The sequence below is a fragment of the Nomascus leucogenys genome, chromosome 5 (genome assembly GCF_006542625.1).
Source record: "Nomascus leucogenys isolate Asia chromosome 5, Asia_NLE_v1, whole genome shotgun sequence".
Taxonomy (NCBI): domain Eukaryota; kingdom Metazoa; phylum Chordata; class Mammalia; order Primates; family Hylobatidae; genus Nomascus; species Nomascus leucogenys.
The window spans coordinates 41,211,322-41,229,460 of NC_044385.1; the positions used below are offsets into that span (position 1 = coordinate 41,211,322).

Here is an 18,139-nt window from a genome sequence, read left to right on the forward strand (position 1 = left end):
CTCTGATTCCCTGAGGTTGCAGAACAGTGCACACACTCTCTCTTATGTTCTACTGAAATAATCAAGTGAGAGGATTTCCAGAAATAATTTATTACTGAAATGCTGAGTTTATGTGGTTCTTAGGGGAAGCTGCTTTTATGCTAAGCAATTTCAGTTCTGCAGACAGAGTATGTTGGCTAAATGTACACCATTGACTTTTTTTTAATGCTCCTTCATTAGGGCCGGCAAATTGAATATATAGATATAGAACGGCCTTCAACTGGAGGCCTTGGATTCAGTGTGGTGGCCCTCAGAAGTCAAAATCTGGGAAAAGTTGCTATCTTCGTGAAGGATGTCCAGCCAGGGAGTGTAGCAGACAGGTGAGGAAGCTGTTTATTTTCATTTTTCTAATTGTTTCCTGATAATTCTGAAAACTATTATAAAGAGAGTGAAAAACTAGTAATAAAAACAGTAACAGTAACAGCTAACATTCTTGCTTTAGTTTTTGCTATGCATTTGTCAGGCCTTTTGCAAATATCCTCCTATACCCCATGACAGCAGTTCCACTATATAGGTATCATCATTCCGTTCTGTAGATGGGAAAGCTGAGATTCAGAGAGGTTCAGTGGTCAACCTCTAGTCACAGAGCTGTTAATGCTGGAGCCATGATGTGATTCCAAGACTGTCTGACTGCAAAGCTAGGGCGCTGTTCCCCTCTCTTACAATTGAACATGATATTTTAGCTATGGACTGATCAGTAAAATAGGAATATTGAAGTTCTCATTCTGCATATTATATTGTTTATTATTCTTAAGATTATAACAACATTTTGGTGGTCATGTTACTCTACCTGATTTATTATGCTTATTGTCAATGAAGAGGCCCCTCAAGTCTGTGTTATCTCCCATGTTTGCATTTGCTTTTATTTTTTAAGGGGTATTTGCAAGCCTTTTATTTTGTCTCTGTTTGATTTCCAGTCTTTGGTTTATTATTCGTTTAATAAGTACGCTATTCCAATGCATGTGTTAGAATAATAGCAACAATGGTAGTATATTATTATAAAATTCTTAGTTGATGATACATTTTTGAATTCACATTCTCCATTCATGGGGGATTAATTCTAGTCTCCCCAACTCAGATTTCAAACATAATGAGTTTCTGTGACTTTGCATCTTTGTTCTGCCATCTAATGCAGCATTTCTTCAAGAACTGTAGTGAGAATGGGTAAACAGGAAGAGGAAGAATATCTGGTGTTTAGGAGATAATAAAATCAAATACAGTAAACCAGGACAGAGTAAATCCTAGGCTATCTTTAGGATGCACTTTAACATAAGAAGTTAAAGCCTGTGCTTCAGAATCTGACTCTTGATAAGATGCTAGGCTTGTCTGGGCTTCAGTTCCTTAATATGTAAAATTTACTAAGTACTTTAAAAGGTGATTGTGAGGATTATGTGAGATAATGCATGTAAAGCACTCAACATAATACCTGACTCATGATAAGTGCTCAGTAAATACTATTTTTCTTTAGAGATTTTGCTTATTTCTTTTAAAAAGAGTCCTTCTTACCCTGGCTAGCAGTTGGGAGATTGGTGCTTGGGAGAGATTAAAAGGGCTCAGATTGGCCAAGCTCAGTGTCTCATGGCTGTAATCTCAGCACTTTGGGAGTTCAAGATCAGCCTGGGTAACATGGCAAAACCCCATCTCTACAAAAAATACAAAAATTAGCTGGGCGTGGTAGTCCACACCTGTAGTCTCAGCTACTCATGAGACTGAGGGGGGAGAATCACCTGAGCCTGGGAGGCTGAGGCTGCAGTGAGCTGTGATTGTGCCATTGCACTCCAGCCTGGGCGAATAGGAGTGAGACCATGCCTAAAAAAAAAAAAAAGCTCAGATATAAATTTGGAAGTAATCTCTATGAATTTTCAAGGAGGGTTTGGCCTCTATTGATAAATATTGGACAAGTAGATAGTGAAGATGGAGTGAGAGGAGGTTATTGGTGTAGTTGAGAATATTGTTACCCCAGTGTGGTATGGGTGGAGATCAGATTGGAAGGGGTTTGGGAGGTTTGGGTTCATGCAGTAATGGAGGCAGTGTCAGTACTTGCAAAACCTTGGCAGTGGGGTCCTATAGATTGTTTTTGTTTATTTTTCTAGGCAGATGGCTTTTAAAGTGTGTCCGTGTGTTTAAGGATGCACTACCAAATTAGGTAATTAGTTAACTTCTGTGAAAAACACTCTGAAGAGCTCTGTTATATAATTAAATAACTTATTTGATAAATGTACTAAGTAAAGTACTACCATAGGCAACAAACTGCTTAACTTGAATAATAGATTTTTAAAAATCAGGTTATTAGATCACTTAAAAAATTTCTTTTCTTACATGATTAAGGGATCAAAGATTAAAGGAAAATGATCAAATATTGGCCATTAATCACACGCCATTGGATCAGAACATTTCCCATCAGCAAGCAATTGCATTATTACAACAAACCACCGGATCTTTGCGACTGATTGTGGCCAGGGAACCAGTCCACACAAAAAGCAGTACTTCTAGCAGCCTAACTGATACAACTCTGCCTGAAACAGTGAGTTGCAAATTTGAAAAAATACTTAATTTTGAATAATGCTATTGATTGTAAGAAGTGTAAAGACATTTAGAAGGTGTCATTTTACTTTTCTTTTCTTTTCTTTTTTTTTTGAGCTGGAGTTTCGCTCTTGTTGCCCAGGCTGGAGTGCAGTGGCCAGATCTTGGCTCACTGCAACCTCCACCTCCTGGAATCAAGTGATTCTCCTGCCTCAGCCTCCCGAGTAGCTGGGACTACAGGCGCCCACCATCACGCTCGGCTATTTCTTTTGTATTTTTAGTAGAGACAGGGTTTCATCATGTTGGCCAGGCTGGTCTCGAACTCCTGTCCTCAGGTGATTCACCTGCCTTGGCCTCTCAAAGTGCTAGGATTACAGGCGTGAGCCACTGTGCCTGGCCCGTTTTACTTTTCATAGTTAAAAAAGATGATCGTATCTCTGAATGCAGCATTAGCATATTTAAACAAGATGTTTCATGAAGGTCTTTTTTTTTTTTTTTTGTCTTTTCAATGTCCTGTGGGTCTCTTTAAGATTATTATTTAATATGGAGGCCAAATTGAAGTATTAGGTGTAATTTATTTAGTGATGGAGAGTCTTGTATTCCTTGGTGATGTAGCCAATTAATTGAGAGTTTTTATTAGAGATTTACTGTTGAGTGTTTAAAGTAAGATTTGATTATTTGAAAAACATTATTTTTGAAAATTATAAGGGGATTTATGACCAGATTATTGGTATTACAAAATTATAGCAGGCTTTTTTTCATGTAAAGATACATACTGAACAATTTGAAAGAATAAAAGTATATGTCTCTTTTGGGAACCCTTGAACTTGCTTTTTAACGTTTTACAGATTTTGGCTTGCATCATCAGAATGCAAGCCAATAAATCTTATTTTCTTATAACACTAAGTGCTAGCTGATTTATTTAATTTTTATTCATTGGGACAAAAGAAAAAATAAGACTGTCTTGGTACAATACAAGGTCACAACAAAAATTAATGTATAGGCATTTTCCCTGTTGTAATCAGCAATATTTATACAGCAGAATTTACATAATAAATACAGTGAATAAAGTGGGGAATTGTTTAACATATAAAGAACAAGGGCTTTGGAGTCAGGCTTGGATGCATTCAAGTCCATTTCTCCCATATCCTAGTGGTGTCACACCAGGCAGATTCCTTTACCTCATACCTTGCTTTGAAGGTATGATGTCTAGTTCTCAGAGATGTTGTGAGGCTTGAATGAGAAGGCATGTGAAGAACTAAGCACTGTGCCTGGTGCTGCATATACATTCTCTGAATATTGGCTGCTATCAGCTGGTATTGTCAGGCATATTATTTTAGCAAACATTATTGTTTCCCAGATAGTAGATGTTCTAGACATGAATTTATTAAACAATCCCAATATTGCTTTTTTTTTTTTTTTTTTTGAGTTGGAGTCTTGCTTTGTCGCCCAAGCTGGAGTGCAGGGTGTGATCTCGGCTCACTGCAACCTCTGCCTCCTTGGTTCAAGTGATTCTCCTGCCTCAGCCTCCTAAGTAGCTGGGATTTACAGGCACGTGCCAACACACCTGGCTAATTTTTTTGTACTTTTGGTAGAGATGGGGTTTCACTATGTTGGCCAGGCTGGTCTCGAACTCCTGACTTCATGATCTGCCCACCTTGGCTTCCAAAAGTACTGGGATTACAGGCTTGAGTCACTGCACCCAGCCCTCCAATAATGCTTTTTATTTAAGACTACATAGTAACTTTGCAATTTAGTGTAATAGAAAAACTGGATGGGTATGGTGGCTCACACCTGTAATCCCAGCACTTTGGGAGGCCTAGGCAGGAGGGTTGTTTGAGGCCAGGAGTTTGAGACCAGCCTGGGGAACATAGTCAAACCCCACCTCTATGGCCAGGCACAGTGGCTCATGCCTGTAATCCCAGCACTTTGGGAGGCTGAGGTGGGTGGATCACCTGAGGTCAGGAGTTCGAGACCAGCCTGGTCAATATGGTGAAACCCTGTCTCTACTAAAAATACAAAAACTAGCCGAGGGTGGTGGTACATGCTTGTAATCCCAGCTGGTTGGGAGGCTGAGGCAGGAGAATTGCTTGAACCTGGCAGGCGGAGGTTGCAGTGAGCTAAGATTATGCCACTGCACTCCTGCCTGGGTGACAGAGTGAGACTCTGTCTCAAAAAAACAAAAAACAAAAAATAAAAAAAAACACCCCACCTCTACAAAAGATAAAAAAATTAGCTGGGCATGGCCAGGCACTTTGGCTCACGCCTGTAGTCCCAGGACTTTAGGAGGCCAAGGCAGGCGGATCATGAGGTCAGGAGATCGAGACCATCCTGGCTAACACGGTGAAACCCCGTCTCTACTAAAAATACAAAAAATTAGCCAGGCGTGGTGGCAGGCGCCTGTAGTCCCAGCTACTCGGGAGGCTGAGGCAGGAGAATGCCGTGAACCCGGGAGGTGGAGCTTGCAGTGAGCCGAGATCACACCACTGCACTCCAGCCTGGGCGATAGAGCAAGACTCCATCTCAAAAAAAAAAAAAAAAATTAGCTGGGCGTGGTGGTACATGCCTGTAGTCCCAGCTATTTGGGAGGCTGAGGCTAGAGGATGGGTGATCCCAGGAGTTTGAGGCTGACATGAGCTCTGATCATACACTGCACTCTAACCTGGGTAACAGAGTGAGACCTTGTCTCAAAAAGAAAGAAAGAAAGAAAAACTAAGTAATGAGTATACCCTAATGATCTTGAGAGGGAGGATATTGTTCTGCAGCTGGATTATGTGAAGTAATGCACATTTCTCATAGAAACCTGCTAGTTAGAGGGGAAACGCTTGTGTCTTTTCGTCTGATTTGTATAGTCCTATTGCTAATATCTTCAATGGGGCCTACCTGTCCTCTCCCTCATAAGAGTCTCCTAAATTAGTCTCTCCACTTTGTGTCCTACCACCATTAGATTCTTCACAGATGAATTTTCTTAAACCACTACTTTGGTCCTGTCATTTCTCTTCTAAACCTTTAACTATTTCCACTTGATTACCCAGTTAAATCCAACCTTTGACCATATCTTTCATCCATTGTGTTATCTGGCCTAGCTTTGCCCCTATATTTTCTTTTTGCTTGAATGTCTTCCTTTGTAGTGAAACTTAAATGCCCCTTTTCCTTGAAGTTTTCTGTAATTCTTCATTGGTTTTGACTTCATGTGCTCCCCTCGCTGTAAAAAGTCTTTATAATATTTTGTGATTCTCTTTCAAGCAGACACGTATTTACTGGTCCCTACTATGTGCTGGGCACTGTACTGGATATCCGGCGTAGAGTAAGGAATGAGAAATGTTTCCTGTGCTCTTAGGGCTAGTGCCTTATGATCCAATATTGTGCCTTGTATTTTAATTATTTGTGTTTTAGTTTCTCTCTACTGGATTAGAAGATCCCTACGGTCAGGTACCACATGATTATCTCTGTCTGTATATCTTAGCCTGTAGAACATTGCCTTGATTAATTGTATGAATGTTCAATTTGTTACAAATCTGTTACTTTGGTAATGATTGTATTGGAAAGCTAAGAACCTGTGTGTATTACTGATACTGCGACTCTCATTTGCCTTTAATTTGTAGGTTTGTTGGGGCCATGTTGAAGAGGTTGAGCTCATTAATGATGGCTCCGGACTAGGTTTTGGAATAGTTGGAGGAAAAACAAGTGGCGTGGTTGTGAGGACTATAGTTCCTGGAGGATTAGCAGATCGAGTAAGTCAATCTTCCTTGGTATCATTTTAGTTTTATAAAATTTAAGTCGTATGAATTGAAAGGTAATTTTATAACATGAGTTACCAGGATATATGACTTAATAACTAGAATTTAAGTATAGCTTAAAAATGATTTATTCTGTAAGTATTATTAGTATACACTCTTGTCTTATTTTAAACAGTTCCTAAATCAACATTTTTGGGGTTTGTTTTGCTTATAATTGACAGGCTTCATGATTACATCAGAGGACAATTTTTTTTATTGAAGAGCATTGTTAATGAATATTGCATTTTGAACATCTGTGTTATTCTCCTCTAGTGTGTCTTTCGATGACCTTAATGATAAAATCAGAAGATACAGGGATTATAAACATTTGTCCCAATATTATACATGGTAATTTTCACTTGAATTAAAATTTGTGGTCTTATAAGTTAAATGACTACGTTTCATTGTTTAGCAGTGTTTAAACTGAAAGTGGGCTATTAAAAAAATTAGCAACTATTTCTGCTTAATTTTATATTGAAGAAATGTTAATTACTACATTTAGTTTTTAGAAGTTAGTTTAGAAATTTGACCCTGAAGCCACTTAATAATAAGCCCATATTATATAGAATAGGCATGAGAGATCAGAAATAACTTTAGTTATTCCCATAATCAGAATATGTAAAATTTCACTGATTATTGCCCAGTTACATATAAATTTATCCCTTCTGATAGACATACATAAGTAAAAATGAACTTGCCATGCAAATGCAGCTTCAAGGCAAGTTCCTTGGCTCTTCATTTCTGATCACGATTGCTTCACCTTATGCAGCTTGTGGACCCACTGATGTCCCTATCATTTCAGCTCCTAAGAGTATTTATTTAGAATAGCAGTTGTCAAAGTTTGGTCTGTGGGCCTCTGGAGGGGTCTGAGAGCCTTGCAGGTGGTCTATGAAATCCAAACAGCTTTTACAATAATACCACAATGTTATTATCCCTTTCACCCTGTTAACATTTGTACTGATGATACAAAAGCAGCTGCAGGCTAAAACTGCAGGTGCCTTGGTGCAAAACAAGGCAGTGGCCACAAACTGTTATAGTAGTCATTGCATTCTTTTCTGCCATGTGCTTGCAACAAAAAAGAAAAAAAATGCCATTTTACTTGAAGTTTTTTAAGATGCAGTAAAATGATTAATTTTAGTAAATTTTGACCATTTAGTGCATGTCTTTTGAATATTTTCAAAATAAGAAGTACCACGTAGCATTCTTGCTATGTACTGAAGTATGATGGTTGTCTTAAGGAAAGTTATTTGCAAGATGAATCTGCTACCTTTTTTTTTTTTTGAGACGGAGTCTCGCTGTATCGCCCAGGCTGGAGTGCAGTGGCGCTATCTCGGCTCACTGCAAGCTCCGCCTCCCGGGTTCACGCCATTTTCCTGCCTCAGCCTCCCGAGTAGCTGGGATTACAGGCGCCCGCCACCTTGCCCAGCTAATTTTTTGTATTTTTAGTAGAGAGGGGCTTCACCGTGTTAGCCAGGATGGTCTCGATCTCCTGACCTCGTGATCCGCCCACCTCGGCCTCCCAAAGTGCTGGGACTACAGGCGTGAGCCACCGCGCCCAGCTGAATCTGCTACTTTTTTATGTGGAACACACTTTTATTTTTATAAAAATAACTGCAGAAAAATTATGTTTATCCAGACTTGGGTATTTGGAAGATGTTTTCTTGAGAATGGATGATGTGAATCTGTTATTTCAAGGTAAACAACTGACACTGTTTATTAGCAACAATAAAATTTGAGCTTAAGCAAAAATTAGAATTTTGGAAAATTTGTATTTTACCATGAGCTTGACATTTCCCTAATATTTAAAAGCTTTTCTAAGGCTGGGCATGGTGGCTCATGCCTGTAATCCCAGCACTTTGGGAAGCCAAGGTGGGAGGATCTCTTGAGCCCAGGAGTTCGATACCAGCCTGTGCAATATGGCAAAACCCTGTCTCTACAAAAGACAGAAAAGTTCGCTGGGCATGGTGCTACTTGGGAAGCTGAGGTGGGAGGAGGTGGAGGCTGCTTTGAGCTGAGATTGTAGCACTGAACTCCATCCAGCCTGGGCGATAGAGTAAGACCCTGTCTCAAGAAAAAAAATAAAAAGAAAAGAAAGGCATTTCTGATTAGATGTTGATTGATATTAACCAATATGATTGTCTTGATATTATATGATGAAATATGTCAGTATTTGGAAGGTCTGCATAACTGTGAATTGATATTTTCCTTTCTTTTTTCTTTTTTTTGAGCATAGTCTTGCTCTGTTGCCTAGGCTAAAGTGCAGTGGCGTGATCCTGTCTCACTGCAGCCTTGACCTCCCAGGCTCAAGCAGTCCTCCTACCTCAGTCTCCCGAGTAGCTGGTACTACAGGCATGTACCACCATGCTAGGCTAATTTATTTTCATTTTTATTTTTTTGAGACAGGGTCTTACTCTGTCACCCAGGCTGGAGTGCAGTGGTGCAATCTTGGCCGACTGCAGTGTCTGCCTCTGGGGCTCCAGTGATCCCCCCACCTCAGTTCCTGGAGTAGCTGAGACTACAGACACAGGCCACCATGCTAATTTTTGTATTTTTTGTAGAGACGGGGTTTCACCATGTTGCCCAGGCTAATTTCAAATTTCTGAGCTCCAGTGATCCTCCCGCCTTGGCCTCCCAAAGTGATGGAATTACAGGTGTGAGCCATTGCACCCGCCTGGACTTATTTTTATTGTTTGTAGAGACAGTCTCGCTTTGTTTCCCAGGCTGGTCTTGAACTCCTGGCCTGAAACGATCTTCCTGCTTAGGCCTTCCAAAGTGCTGGGATTAAATAGGTGTGAGCCACCATACCCAGCCTCAATATTTTCTGAAGACCAATATATGATATGACAAAATAATATGTAGCTAAAAGATCCTTTAGAAAATCAAGATAGATCAGTGGATTTTAATAAAATAGCGTCTGAAAGTTTGTTGATATGGTTCCAGATTCTACATTGTAACTGTATAAGAAACCACCACTTGCCAAGTTTTGGTGTGTTATCAAAGAATAGGCTGAAAGGACTATTATAATACCCCTCCCCTTTCCAATTATATATCTGATTGAGGCCAGATATTCTTCATATACTTCATCCGAAACAGTATATTGTTTAACATGTTGAATGCAGAAGCAGGTGAGTCCAGCTGTTTTCTTTTAAGCCAGATATTAAAGAGATTTGTAAAAATATTAAACAGTACCACTCTTACTAATATATCTATATACAGAGAGAGAGATGGGGTCTTGCTCTGTTGCCCAGGCTGGAGTGCAGTGGTACAATCTTGGCTCACCACAACCTCTGCCTCCCAGGTTCAAGCGATTCTCCTACCTCAGGCTCCCGAGTAGCTGGGACTACAGGCATGTGCCACCATGCCTGGCTAATTTTTGCATTTTTAGTAGAGACGGGGTTTCACTGTGTTGGCCAGGCTGGTCTCGAACTCCTGACCTTGTGATCTGCCTGCCTCGGCCTCCCAAAGTGCTAGGATTACAGGTGTGAGCCACCACACCTGGCCAATATTTTTTGTTTTGGAAAACATAGCTCTTTTAAAAATATATACACGTTAATATACATAAATATTGATAAAAATTAACATTAAATATTAAATATTTTAAAAATTCCTCAGCACCAATTTTTGCATGTGTATACATTTGTGAATTCATCTTTACCAGATTTCTCCAGAGAAACAGAACCAATAGGATATGTGTGTGATTATTTTTAAAAAGATATTATTTTTAAAAATTGGCTCATGCCATGGTGGGGGCCGGCAAGTCCAAAATTTGTAGGGAAGGCCAGGAGGCTGGAAACCCAGACAAGAGTTGATGTTGTAGTTTGTTTTTGAGATCTATAGGGCAGGCCAGCAGAATGTCTCAGGAAGCTCTGTTACATTCTTGAGGCAGAATTTCTTCTCTAGGAAATCTCAGTTTTTGCTTGTGAATTCTTCAACTGATTGGATGAGGCTCACCTACATCATTGCGGGTAATCTTCCTTTATTTAAAATCGACTGTTTGTATATGCTAATCACATTTACAAAATATCTTTGCAGCAACATCTAGATTAGTGTTTGACCAAAACAGTCAGCACCACAGCCCAGCTAAGGTGACACATGTAATTTAACTGTTGTACCATCCATTACCACAATCAAGATAATGAGCGTATTCATTACCCCCAGCCGATTCCTGTACTACTTTGTAATTCCTATCCCTCCATCCTTAATAACTTTTAAGAATGTAAAGGAGTTCTGTCTTTATCCATTTAGTGTTGCTATAAGGAAATATTTGAGGATGGGTAATTTAAAATAAAAGAGGTTTATTTGGCTTAAAGTTCTGCTGGCTGGAAAATTGGGCATCTGGGGAAAACCTCAGGCTGCTTCCGTGGTGGAAGGTGAAGGAGAGGCAGTGTGTGCAGAGATCATGTGGGCAGCGAGGAAGTGGTGGGTGGGGGCAACTCTCTTTTTAACAATCAGAGTGAGAAGTCACTGCACTAAGGAAACTCACTGCAGAGAACTCAGAGCAAGAACTCACTGCACCAAGCCATTCATGAGGGATTCACCCCCATGACCCAAACACCTCCCATTGGGCCCCACCTCTAACAATGGGGATGAGATTTCAACATGAGGTTTGGGGGGGACAAACATCCAAACTGTAGCAAGTTCTGAGACCAGAATGTTTGAGAATGTTCATTTTATAGACCTTTAAAACACATCTGTGGCTGGGTGCAGTGGCTCATGCCTGTAATCTCAACACAAGTGAGCCAGGTGGATCACTTGATGTCAGGAGTTCGAGACCAGCCTGGCCAACATGGTGAAACCCTGTCTCTACTAAAAATACAAAAAATTAGCAAGGTGTGGAGGTACATGCCTGTAATCCCAGCTACTCAGGAGGCTGAGGCACGAGAATTGCTTGAACCTGGGAGGCAGAGGTTGCAGTGAGCCAAGATCACGCCACTGCACTCCAGCCTGGGTGACAGAGCAAGACTCTTTCTCAAAACAAACAAACAAAAACCGCACACATCTGTAGCACAACACAATATTCTTCAAGGATTCTTAAAAAAATTTTTTATAGCCTGGAAATAATAAAATATTGCAGAAAATTTTGGGATGCCTTTCTTTGTATTCCCTCCCTCCACCTGCCTCTGCCTTAGCAATTTTAATAGGTTTGTTTGTTGGAGTGGCATTTTTTTTTCCAAAACGCAAAGTGGAGTGGTTATTGTGAACAACAAAGAGTCAAGTAAATTTAAACAAAATCCAATAGGTTTCTTTACTGTAAGAATTTTCTGAGCTTTTAAAATACTAACATGCTTTATGAATTTTCACAAGAATAAGATGTGCAGAGTTTCCCAGATTAATCCCATTGAGGCATTGTTGGAAAAAGCCCAAGTCTTATTTTCGCCCTTTACTGGAAGGGATCATCACTATTTCAGATCATCAAAGAGGAGGTAGAGGGTATGCTTGTCATAGGGTCATAAGTGCTCAAAGAGAAGCAAGTACTTGTGCCAGACATTGTTATCTGCTTAATGTACATTATTCTCATGTAACCTTCAAAACACTCTTAGAAGTTTTATTCCCAAATTATAGATATGGAAACCATTAAGAAATTGCCCAAGGTTACAGCAGCTAGGTGAGCCACAAAGTCAGGATTGAGCCCATATCTGTTTGATGCTGAAGTCTGAGCTTTGTCGTTTGAATTTATCCAAAGCTAATCCTAGTGTTTTCCTTTTCCTGATATACAACTGTGCACAATTGTTCACATCCATCAACAGGGAGTAGCCAGCTCTAGGAACAACAGAGCTATTGTCTCTTCTAGGGCATATGGTAAGTCCTAGACATAGCGGACAGAGCAGTATTCACTTCTCCTTTCCTCTCATGTCAGCTGATGACACATAAAATCTCTTCAGCCTTCTTGCTATAACCAACTTATCTGCTTCCTCAGCCTGGCCCCATTTGTTGCTTGTTACCAGTCAATGTTATGTTTGCTATAACTCATGAAATGACTTAAGCTGCAGCACCCTCAGGCCCTAGGCTATGGCACAAGATGTGGTATGCACCCTTCCTATTGTCTACCTTTAGAGAAATTCTTCTCAGCACACCTACATCCAAATTAGCCTCTGAAAGGAAAGAGCATAGGATTATAGTGTGTGAGCTTTAGAATCAGACAGATGAAGGGTTGAATTCTGGATCCACCTCTCACCCTGGGCAGTTGACTTCTTGGCTTAATTCTATGTTTCTAAAATGGTCTCCAAGACCACCAGATTTGATGACTTGCTAGGAGGATTCATAGGACTCAGCATACAGTTATACCCACAGCTGTATTTATTACAGTGAAAGAATACAAAGCAAAATCAACATGGAAAAGGTGCATGAAGTGGAGACTGGAGGAAACCAGGCACAAGCTTCCATGAATCCTCTCGCCATGGAGTCACATAGGACACACTTAAGTCTTCCAGTGGTGAATTATGACCACACATCTGAAATGTCTGCCATGGAAGCCCATCAGAGACTCTGCACAGGGTTGTTACTGGATGCTGGTCACATAGGCACACACTGTGTAGCATATACCGAAGTCCTAGACTTGCAGAAGAATGCAGGTGTTCAGGAGAGACTACACTTTAGGCACCTAGAGCCATTTTTACCAGGGAGTGGTGAGAACCCTCACAGAATCTAAGCTCCCAGGTGTTAGCCAAGAGCTAAACTTGTGAGAAGGCCTTTCCAAGGAAAGTAGTCTTAGGCCTGCCGTTGACGCTTTTTTTTTATTTTTTGGCAGGAGATAATTTTGCTTGCCTTAAATAAAAGGCTGTGTGAAAATTCAATGTTAATCAATGTAACATGCTTAGCACAATGCCTCTTAGTTCCCAAAACGCTTATAACCCACTGAGAGAGAAATGTATTCTCATTTTGCTTAAGAAGGATCTGAGACTTAGGGAGGATAAACAACTGACCTTTGGCCATACACTTTGTCCAAAGTAGAGCTAAGATTTGAACTTGGGTGCATCTGACTCCAAAGCCCTTACTTGTCTTTCTGTTGTGTCCTGCTACTAATGATGAAAAAGAAATGAAGTAGAAAATAGCATTTATTTATTTTTAAAAATTGATTTATAGGAATCTTTTAAGAAACATTTGTTGAGATCTAGTTACAATGTCCAATCAGTTAATATAATTGGGGCAATTTCATGGATAGAGAAATTATATGATATTAAAAGGGTAGCTAAAAGGCCTATCTCCCTGTAAGCCTCAGAGCCTCTCCAAAATTCACAGCGCTTGAAACACTCACCTTGAGAACATTCTATCAGTTGTGGCAAGAGTTAAACATTTTTTTGGGAGGTACTTTTTGTTTTGTTTTGTGTGACAGTGATAACCGGCAGTGTAAAACCCTTGAAGTGCAGAAACCTCTTTCATGTGGTCTGGGGAAGTTCTAGGGCAGTCAGGTATACCAGGATACTTCGTTGTCTTCAGAAAACAGCCTATTTAAAGGTTGTCATAAATTATTGACATTTGGTATGAAGCAGTTATAATATGAGTCTACTGACTACCCAGTAACCTAATACTAGGAAGGAATGGAACCAAGCAAGGGTTTGAGGGTGGATGTGAACTTCGAGAGACTTTCAGTGTAGAGTAAGGAAGGCCCAGCTTCAGGTCACTAAATGGTTGGTTAGTCCCAAGCAATTTTGTTTTGAGTGATTATATAAACAGATATTTTCTTTATCTTTAAAAATCAGTTAATGAGTGCTCTGGGAATTTGAGTAGGATAGGATAGTTTCTTTAATTCCTTTAGGTAAAGAGTGTATTTTATTTTGTAAAGTTACCCTTTTCTATCAATGGCATGTTGCCTTTTGATTGAAGACCAATAATAAAACTGGCCTGGAATCAAACATAGTTATGATTTCATTTTCTGAGTTGTGGAAGTATTTGGTGCCTTTTTTTTTCTTTTCTTTTCTTTTTTTTTCTTTTAAATAGAGACAGAGTCTTGCTCTGTCACTTAGGCTAGAGTGCAGTGGTGCGATCCTAGCTCGCTGCAGCCTCCAACTCCTGACTTCAAGCAGTCCTCACAAAGTGCTGGGATTACAGGCATGAGCCACGGTACCTGGATTCACTTTTTTTTTTTTTTTTTTTTTTGAGACGGAGTCTCGCTCTGTCACCCAGGCTGGAGTGCAGTGGCGCGATCTCGGCTCACTGCAAGCTCCGCCTCCTGGGCTCACGCCATTCTCCTGCCTCAGCCTCTCCGAGTAGCTGGGACTACAGGCGCCCGCCACCACGCCCGGCTAATTTTTTTTTGTATTTTTAGTAGAGACGGGGTTTCACCGTGGTCTCGATCTCCTGACCTCGTGATCCGCCCGCCTCGGCCTCCCAAAGTGCTGGGATTACAAGCGTGAGCCACCGCGCCCGGCCACCTGGATTCACTTTTTAGTTTTTGAAGAAACAGATTTGATTTCTTCTTTTGTAGCTCAGGTCTGAATTCCTATAGGTTTAAAAATTTTTTTTAAATTATTATCCACAACAGCATATCAGAGAAGTTAAAATGCAAAGTAATGTGAGTTTTTTTTTAGCCCAAAGTTGCTACTTTTTTTTTTTTCTGAGACAGGGTCTTGATCTGTTGCTCAGGCTGGAGTGCAGTGGTATGATTTTGGCTCACTGCATCCTCCACCTCCCAGGTTCAAGTCTTGTGCCTCAGCCTCCCATGTAGCTGGGTTCATAGGCGCTCACCACCATGCCCAGCTAATTTTTGTGTTTTTAGTAGATATGGGGTTTCACCATGTTGGCCAGGCTGGTCTGGCGACAGAGTGAGACTCTGTCTCAAACAAAACCAAAAATGAAAACTCCTGACCTCAGGTGATCTGCCCGCCTTGGCCTCCGAAAGTGCTGGGATTACAGGTGTACATTCACTGTAAGTATGTGATACCCTATTGCTTCAGCTGTTTTAATTTTTCTGCCTTTCACACTATCTTTGCCATTATGCATAATTTTTTTCTCTTTTGAAAGAATCTATGGATTAATAAAACTTTTATATGTGAATGTTTGATTAGCATGCTACGTACTTGAATCTTGGCATAGCTATTTATTGGTTTTCATTGATTGATGATTTCTGTTAAAGAACAAAAGGGACTTTATGCCTTTTAGTTTCCTCACACAGAAGACAGGTTATGGAAGGAGAATGTTGATCAGAAAATATCAATAAAATGCAGACTGGGGCTGCTGGACTTAGATAAGGTAGCTGTCATTTTGGTGTCTTTCTATCAATCTAATGACTATTTTTGTACTTATGAATTCTTTAGAACACCTGCTTTTCTGTAGGAAGAAAATGTTTGACTTTCAGTGACAGATGCAAATTATCGACATCATATTAAATTAAGAGTTGAGGTAAAATAGGAGAAAAATAATGCCTAGGAAGTGACTAAAAATATACTTTATGATAAAATGCCCTTCTTTGGCCAAGCCAAGTATGAAAACACTTATTAGACATATATATTTTTAAATTTTTTGATCAGTGCATAATTCTGTTGAAGAATAGTTTGATTTACAGAGGCAACTTTACCCTTACTTTTCATCAGGACCACTGACTTTCTCTTAAGTAGTTGCTTATTTTGTTTCAAGTCTGTTGCATGGATGAAAACAGAATATCAGATTATCACTATTAAAGTAGAAATCCAGCAATTCTTCATTCCTTTTTTCATAACAATGTCCTCCTTGCATCTGTTTCTGTTTTCTAACTCTTTCCAGATGTTTCTGAATTAAATTGCATTTCTGCTGCACCACTTCTCTCCACTTCCAGTCCCTTCTAGTGGCTTCTGCAGCATTTACAACAAAGCACAGAGCTTTGTATGCATTATTTCAATCTAAAGCATTCCTTCATTTAGGTTCCTGTAAAATTGGAGAAAAGGAAGGATGGAGAATAGACTTTTCAGTCTAAGGGTTTTTTAAAATACTTCTTTCTTCAGAATGTCATCTTTAGCTTGCAGTGGTGCCACCTGGAACTAGGAATTTGAAGCTCAGAACCGGATTAACCCAATAGTCATTGCTGTGTTCTCAAGCTTTCTCTCCATGTTGCAGGATATCTATTTTTCATCTTCATTTCATTTAAACTTTTTGAGAGTTATAGGCAGTTTCTTGGAGAATAGGAAAGCAGTAAATTTATTATCTACTAGCAGCCTTTGCATGTAGGAGATTGACTTGCTGCAGTAATGTTACTCTGGAGATACTGAAATATAAGGCAAATAACTGAATGAGAATAGTCTTCAGTGAGCAACTTGGATTCAGCTTTGGTTCAACCTTTTTATCAGCTTTGTGACCTTGGTCAAGTCAGTCAAACTTTTTGTATCTCAATTTTTTCATTTGAAAGTTGTCCTTCTCTAAGTGAGATGGTACATGAAAGTGATTTTGAACCTGTAAGGTGCTCTGCATGTATAAGTTTAAATAAAGCCAGCTATGTTAACATTGTGGTATCTTTAATACACTATAATAAAGTGAATTCAGAATTTTTGACTAAGCAAATTTAGGAAAAATTTTGTAAAAATTAGCTTTCAAAAATATCTCAAAGAAGGGAAATGATGAACACTTTGAACAGATACTCATTTTGATAAATTATTATTTACCTTCTGTGTATGAAATATACATACATATAAAAGAACGTATATAATATCTGTACACATTTTAAATGATAATTAAAACAATAATTATTTGCAAGACCAACTTGGGCAACAAAGTAGGTCTCTATCTCAACAAAACAAAACAATAATTACTAGTGTATAATACATACCACCTAGCTTAAGAAATATAACATTATGTATCTTTTCTTTCAACTCATCTGGAATCTTGACTTGTTTATTTATTTATTTTATTTTTATGAGATAGAGTCTTGCTGTGTCGCCCAAGCTGGAGTGCAATGGCGTGATCTTTGCTCACTGCAACCTCTGCCACCCAGGTTCAAGTGATTTGCATGCCTCAGCCTCCCAAGTAGTTGAGATTACAGGCGTGCGCCATCACACCTGGCTAATTTTTATATTTTTAGTAGAGACGGAGTTTCTCCATGTTGGCCAGGCTGGTCTTGAACTCCTGGCCTCAAGTGATCCACCCACCTTGGCCTCCCAAAGTGCTGGGATTACAGGTGTGAGCCACTGTGCTGGCATAATCATGACTATAAATACCTCCTATGTGCTAATGACCCGCAAGGTGTTGTTTGTTTTTTTGTTTGTTTTACCTCTCCCCAGCTCCCAAATTTAAATGCATAGTCTGGATTTCTCTACTGAACTTCAGATTTGTGTATCTGGCTGTATACCTGTTACCTCCACTTGAATGTCTAATAGGTATCTAAGACAACAGCTCTGAAACTGAACTCCTGATTTCCACCTCACCCATCTGTACCTCTGTAGTCTTCATCTCAGTTCATGGCAACTCTATCTTTCTAGTTGCTCAGGCTAAAAACTTGGAGTTTTGACTCCTTTTCCTCCCTCACAGCCCATATAGAAGCTATCTGCAGATCCTATTGACAGTTTATTAAAAAATATATCTTGGCCGGGCGCAGTGGCTCATGCCTGTAATCCCAGCACTTTGAGAGGCCAAGGCGGGTGGATCAAAAGGTCAGGAGTTTGAGATCAGCCTGACGTGGTGAAACCCCGTCTCTACTAAAAATACAAAAATTAGCCGAGCATGGTAGTGCCCACCTGTAATCCCAGCTACTCAGGAGGCTGAGGCAGGAGAATTGCTTGAACCTGGGAGGCGGAGGTTGCAGTGAGCCAAGATCGCGCCATTGCACTCCAGCCTGGGCGACAGAGCGAGATTCTGACTCAAAACAAAACAAAAAACTATCTATCTATCTATCT

General features: G+C 39.9%; 1 protein-coding gene across 1 annotated transcript in view; it reads left to right on the forward strand.

The window, feature by feature from the left end:
• Positions 1–18,139, forward strand: part of PATJ (PATJ crumbs cell polarity complex component) — a 416,491-nt gene that overhangs the window by 22,804 nt on the left and 375,548 nt on the right. The window contains exons 5-7 of the mRNA XM_030812925.1: positions 220–359; positions 2,368–2,563; positions 6,168–6,296. Of these exons, the coding sequence (XP_030668785.1) occupies positions 220–359; positions 2,368–2,563; positions 6,168–6,296 (465 nt within the window). The remainder of the gene's footprint in view (positions 1–219; positions 360–2,367; positions 2,564–6,167; positions 6,297–18,139) is intronic.